This window comes from Salvelinus namaycush, chromosome 33, assembly GCF_016432855.1.
Source record: "Salvelinus namaycush isolate Seneca chromosome 33, SaNama_1.0, whole genome shotgun sequence".
Lineage (NCBI taxonomy): Eukaryota > Metazoa > Chordata > Actinopteri > Salmoniformes > Salmonidae > Salvelinus > Salvelinus namaycush.
The window spans coordinates 5,217,070-5,224,414 of NC_052339.1; the positions used below are offsets into that span (position 1 = coordinate 5,217,070).

General features: G+C 38.0%; 1 protein-coding gene across 1 annotated transcript; it reads left to right on the top strand.

The window, feature by feature from the left end:
* Nucleotides 1–959: 959 nt before the first annotated feature.
* On the top strand, nucleotides 960–3,744 carry LOC120027614 (homeobox protein engrailed-2a-like). Its single transcript, XM_038972611.1, has 2 exons — nucleotides 960–1,443; nucleotides 3,425–3,744. Exons 1-2 carry the CDS (start codon nucleotides 960–962, stop codon nucleotides 3,742–3,744), a joined length of 804 nt encoding a protein of 267 aa, XP_038828539.1.
* Nucleotides 3,745–7,345: the final 3,601 nt, after the last annotated feature.

Sequence of the window (7,345 nt, forward strand, 5' to 3'; positions counted from 1 at the left end):
AAACCCTAAACGTAAAACCCCCAAACACAGTGTACTGCAGTCTGCTTCAATGCGAGTCATACAGACTCCGGTATCCCCCACCCAATTTTGGTTGCAGAGGCTATCCCTAATGTACCATAGTAGTTGGTTACCGCTTCGATACTTGGCTACTAGTTACATGCCCGAAACAAAATAGTATAACATGCGAACGTCACACAGCAGGCTATTAACCGATTCTCCATATTTTGCCCAAGCTTACAATTACATTTTTACTCCATATCAATATAATTATTTTTATGGAAAGGCGTTTGACCATTTCCAGATTAAGCATGCATTACGCATGAATGGAAAACACTAACCTCCAACTACAACAAAAATTCACCAATATAATAGTCAATCAAACATAAGAGAAATTTAGTGTAGGTATGTCGTTTTATGCCAGAACGCCTTTCCTTTAAGAAGGCGAGATTGGGCGTTTGTCGATTATTCACGAGTCACTGTCACGTGGTAAACATTCTCCCAGTCTATTGGTTCAAGGCACGTGTCCAGGATAACCGCTGCAACGTCACTTGGGGGCTCGTATTGAAAATAAGAACAAAACTCCAGTGAGTGTATTTCAGGATCAGAAGCCTCTTTATTTACCCTTAGTTTAGTAATTGAAGCACTTGTATTGGATAGGCTGAAAACGGATAGTACCAAATTGGATGGGCAAATGACAAATGGTGTCTATCCAGTGCAACAATATAGGATAGCCAAGTTTGGGAATATATGACCAAAACTATGTTTTTGTCTGTGGGCACTATCGCAAAGGGTTGCATGGTGTCCAGCACACTCAACAAGATTTGACTTTCTTTTTTCTTTTTTAAAACCTTTATTCAAACATTTGAAAAGCTCCGCCTCCCACAGTAGTGGATTGCGCTCATTTCGGTGCGGGAGAGCAATAAAGGGGTTAAGGAAAGAAAACTGGAAAGTGTATCAGTATGGAAGAAAATGATCATAGCAACAGAGATGCGGTGCGCCAAGGGTCGGCGGATGAGTCAAACAGAGTGATACTCCCTCTATTACAAGCGCCGGGCAACCTGCAGCAGATCCCGCATCGAGTCACCAATTTCTTCATCGATAATATCTTACGGCCGGACTTTGGGCGGAAAAAAGAAGATAACATAAATCATGAAGAAAGTAGTCACGCTACCAGAGAGAACCATAGCCCGGCTGTTCCAAGAGCGGAGCAAGTGGGGAGTACTGTGCCAACGGAGGGAACATCCACTCCTCATCCAGGCGGCGTGGCCAAGAAGGCTGAAATAGCCACAGAAGAGCCCCTGAAACCCCGCGGGGAGAATGGAGATCAGTGCCTAAGCTCGGACTCGGATAGTTCTCAAACCAGCTCAATTACACCATCCAAACCGCCTATGCTCTGGCCAGCTTGGGTGTACTGCACCAGATACTCGGACAGGCCCTCATCAGGTAGGCTAGGATTATTTCCCCTCGTCTTTGTAACCTGAAATACACCGGCCCGTTGTAACACTGACCTCAAACGCCTTGACCGAGTTCTTCCAGGAAAGGAGGGCAAATAGTGTTCGCCTGTTTTAAGATCAGAAAAATGGAAAATAGAAGATTCTAATCTTGCAAAATCTTCAAAGTGTATCGGTGGAAACATAAGACTCATAATAAAAGCATAAGAGCCGATAGCCTATCAATATTATAGAACGCTAAAGAATTGCCACGAGTTTGAATAATGGCATAATTTCACGACAAAACAAGCCGCTCAAAATAGCATCTTGCATTGCTTTAAAACTGAAATGTGCAAACGCAGGGGTATTGGAACTCTACACATTAATGTTAAAAGCCGGGATAAATAGTAATTTTTGGAATTTTGGAATAGCCTCATACAATTTTGTATTTTTTAATGAGTATTTCAATTATAACCCCATAATACGAATATGATACCGTCATTGCGATGGCTATTGCTTTGGGCTAGCTAGATCATAGCCAATGTAATACTAGGTTAGCCTACTACTATAGGTTACTATAAACATCGGCGCACACATCACCAAAACAATAAGTCTTTCAAAGAATTATGAAATAAAATACAATAGGTTAAAGGACTTTATAGGGTATTTTTCCTCGACAATTCTGTCGTGCAAATCCACTCTTTTTGTTTATGCATGAGATTTCACAACGGAGTTGCCTGGGTCTCTAAATATTTAGCACATAAAACATGAACGTTTCCATCATTATTCTATATTCTACTTGTGTAAAAACTCAAATATTCGAATGCATTTTCGTTCATTTCTAAAAATCGTATTGTACACAATGTTCTCATGCATTATGTAACGTTGATCGCATGAACTAGACTACTATTCGATGGTATCCCCATGGGCTGCATATCTTAAAACGTTGTACGTTGGTTTATCATCTCCAGCGAGCTCCAAATGTATTGAATAATCTCTTTGATAGTCATCCAGGCCTACTTGCCCAAACAGACGTCACCAGTTCTTTTTTTTTATCAAATAGTTTGGCCTGACGATTTTTTACTACTCAATTACAACCCATCATGTTTACCCACCAAAGGGCAAACTTGGAAAAGTAATTAACAACAGCCAAAGACCGAATTCAGCAACCTATAGGCTACGATATAAGCCAATGTATTCCACTAGACATCGTCAAGCCTAGACTATTAGCCTAACTCTATATAAAATGAAGAGTTTAATATAAACAATTATTTACGAAAAATATATATTTGATATTATTCAGTAAGTTGCAGTTGAGATGGGAGGTCCAGTTGTGTTGATATATTTCAGGCCTACTCAGCATATCCTCCAATGACCATAACAAACTACGGAACCGACATGCTCCATCGGTATAGGCCTACCTACCATCTACATATCTTCCAATGCATTGTTCTACGTAAAGAAGTGCGGAACTACGGTTACATTATCAATATTAATCTTTATTCCTCACTATTTTGACAACTCTTGTGTGATATGGAATGGTATGCATTGAAACGAACACTCAAATTCAGATTTTTTTTGCATGAGCAAAACACTCTTAGAAAAAAAGGGGCTATCTAGAACTTAAAAGGGTTCTTCGGCTGTCCCCATAGGAAAACCCTTTGAAGAACCCTTTTTGGTTCCAGGTATAACCCACTTTGGTTCCAGGTAGAACCTGGAAAAGGGTTGAAAGGGTTGTACCTGGAACCAAAAAGGGTTCTCCTAAGGGGACAGCCGAAGAACCCTTTTGGAACCCTTTTTTTCTACGATTGCACGACACTTGGCATACAGTGTAATAATAAATAAATAAGTAGGGCCTAAATTCATTAATTCATGTATGTATTACTACACAGTTGTAGTAACTGGAACACGTATATCCTATAGGCTACACCAAGCCTTCACATTTCATATTTTGATTGGTTTTGGCTAATAATAATTTTTTTTCTAAAACACAGGACCGAGATCTCGAAAACCAAAGAAGAAAACCACCGCCAGCAAAGAGGACAAGCGACCAAGGACGGCCTTTACAGCTGAACAGCTACAAAGACTAAAAACCGAGTTTCAAACGAACCGGTATCTGACCGAACAAAGGCGACAGTCCCTGGCGCAAGAACTCGGCCTTAACGAATCTCAAATCAAAATCTGGTTCCAGAACAAAAGGGCAAAAATCAAGAAGGCCACCGGCGCAAAAAACACCCTAGCCTTGCACCTGATGGCACAGGGACTGTACAATCATGCTACGACGTCAAAAGATGACAAATCAGACAGCGATTGATTTCGAGAGATACAGATCAGTATATTTACAATGCAATAATTTCATCGAATAAAGGGCCAGTGTATAGAATATACCAGCATAAATTGATAAATATATAGATATTTCTGCAATATCATGTCTATAAAAAATATGTTGTAAAAAGGTACGTTTTCAATCTCCTGTAACGTGTGTCGTTTTTCTTCCAGGAAAAGTATACATGCTTGTTATACACTTCATTTTATATTGCTATTCATTGTAATTTTTTTTTACATTATAGCGCTTTTATCTGGCACTTGACGTTGAGATCTGTCAGTGATGTGAAAAACAACCTGCTTAAGTCCAAAGAATATTTTCTGCTGCATCCAGGCAACTGTGAATCTTAATACATTTGCTGACAAGATATTTTATTCCCATGGTTATTATGGTTTTATTGAGGTTTAGTGTAAAAAGGACATAGCAAGGATTTTGAGTGTCAGTGATGTGCAGACTTAATTGAAAAGTAGATCGATTTTAATACTATTTTTGGAAAATTCATATAACCACAGAAGTGATTGGGTAGCAATGTTTTGGTTAGCAAACATAATACACACATTGCTAATACGTAGGATACAAATGTAGTTTTGTCTCATAACTACATCGAAGCCAAGTTCATTTCCATGAAACATGTGCGTGTTCTGTGTTATATCAATGTACCAAGGCCTCTATAAATCGTTTTTGAAGAGCAATATAAATCCTCTCTTGTAGCAAATTGCTTTGAATGATTACAATGCTGCCTATAACGTGGGAGACAACTCTGTAGCATAGTGACAATGATGACAAAACGTTTAACACACTCTTGGCTGAAAGTATTATAGGCCTACTTGATCAAAAGTAGACACAAGGTATCTGATGTAGGCTGTCAACTATACGTCCCATGGAGTTATTTCTCTATATACATTTTTATTTAATATACATATATATCATTCAAAAAACAGACAAAACCATTAGTGACTGTATAACAATTGTTGAAAATCTCTTTTATTGTTGTTGAAAGGATTTCATATGTGTATTTATATATATTATATTGAAGGGGGAAAAAATCTATCCAATGAACGGTGTTGCTTTAGAGTAGGTTTCTGAGATTTTTACACTGCTTGTTTATCCTGCAATAACTTCTCTTTGAAAATGGTTTATGGGGCCTTTGCATGAAAGCTGCAATTTGTTGTACTTGGGCAAATAACTGTGTTTATAAACTTCTGTCTTTGTCGACAAGAGTATGATCAAGCTAAGTTTTAGACTATCCATACCAAATTGTGGACTTTTGCCTTTTGAATTGTTTTGTTGTGTATCTGCAAAAAGTGTGTGTGAATTACAATCCACCAAACTGAACACACTTTGCCTTAAAGTTCAAGCGAGAACTTTTTTATGAGACAGAACTGTGCCGAATCAGAGAACCAGTATTACTTCAAAATGCAGACTATTTGATTCAAGATTATTGCCTTCATGAAAACTGCTGGTGTGACATATTGAATTTCCTCATCAGCGAATATCTATCTATAGACGAATATGTTTAAATGAAATTACAACACGGAGTTGTATTATTATACAATGCTATTTTTATTTTATGTTCAACATATTCTTTGGTATAATGTACATAATTATCATGTATGTATTCATTGTGTAATTAACTGCCTCATGAAAAACTGGAAAAGAAGAGTCAATAAACCTCGAAGATACACTTAAAAACTTATCTAGCATCATCCTTTTTCTATAATCCACAGTCAAGGATAATTGAATGTCTATGAGACATGGGCATTTTTATGTAAACACAGAAAGATCGGAAAGAAAACGTGATCCTCCATTGCCAAAATAGGAGTGGATCCCTGTGGATGATGTCACTGGTTTGGCAACACCGCTGACCAAAGAGTAATTTGTAGTAACCTTTCGACCAAAAAGGTCAATGACAAAATGCCAAATAAAATCTAAAATCGAGTATATTTACATGATTTGAATGTGTCCACCATGTGTTGGTACTATTACTACTCCTGAGTGTTTAGGTCCAGCCCAGAAAGGTACATGAGTCGTGCCCTATTACTTGGTGTAACACCCAAGATGACACTCCCTTCTGAAGACCATTGACGTTACAGTTACCTTACCAATAAGACTACTACATAAATACAAATAAATAATGACAAAAATATTGGTTTCATGTGACACAAGGCCTACAATAAAATAGAAATATCACCACAAAGCTGAATGTGTAAACGTCAACCTTTGCTGGTTCAAAAACATTAGGAATACCTGCCCCTTCCATGATATAGACTGACCAGGTGAATCCAGGTGAAAGCTATGATCCCTTATTGGCCACCTGTTAAATCCACTTCAAATCAGTGTAGATGAAGGGGAGGAGATAGGTTAAAGAAGGATTTTTAAGCCTTGACACAATTGAGACATGGATTGTGTATGTGTGCCATTCAGAGGGTGAATGGCCATGACAAACGATTCAAGCGCTTTTGAACAGGGTATGATATAGGTGCCAGGTGCACCGGTTTAGTGTGTCAAGAACTGCAACGCTGCTGGGTTTTATACACTCAACAGATTGTCGTGTGTATCAAGATTAGTCCACTACCCAAAGGTCATCCAGCCAACTTGACACAACTGTGGAAAGCATTAGAGTCAACATGGGCCAGCATCCCTGTGGAATGCTTTCGACACCTTGTAGAGTCCATGCCCCGACGAATTGAGGCCGTTCTGAGGGCAAAAAGGGGGTGCAACTCAATATTAGGAAGGTGTTTGTAATGTTTTGTACACGCAGTGTAAGTTCCAAGTAGGTCTTATGTTTTCTCATGAAAAATTGTGAAAAAAGTGAATTTCATCCAATATCTTTACGTTCCCAGAGGTTTGTGTCGTCATCACATAGGTTCGTCAATACAGGTGACACAAACATACTTATTTAAAACACATCACATTTGAGTACTTCTTCACTTTTATTGTGATTAGAATAATCACACCATTACCCATAAATAGAACAAAATAAAGACGCATCAAATGTATTGGATATCTTTTCTCAAGGTCTAAGACAAACTGAGACAAATCTTGCCAAATTTCCATATGAACCCATACACTACTCAGATGGGCCTTAAATCACACTGATTTGTAATGAAAATGAGCTAGCCTATGACTTAATACAATCAAATCGTCAGAATATAACCAAAACAGCTAGTGGACTATTCCTCCATTTGGACTATTGGGGGATCATTTTTTTTCATGTCATCCTTGACCCAAAAATATTGATTTTGATCAAATATAAAAAACTTTTTTTTTTTTGTTTTTTTTTGTTTTTACATACTTCCAGATCTTCTATGAATTACCCAGATAGCATATAGCCTGCAAAACAAATAGAGAAATTCTAACCCACTGGGCACAGACGTCAATTCAACGTCTATTCCACGTTGGTTCAACATAATTTCATTGAAAGGATGAGGAAACAACGTTGATTCAACCAGTGTGTTCCCAGTGGGAAAGATTCCTTTGTACTTTTTGGATTGTTTTCTTGTAAACATTTTATGGCAGTTGTATAATTCCATATCTTACAAACTGTGTAGAGAATGTTTATCTGAAAGAGAACATTCAGCAAACTGTG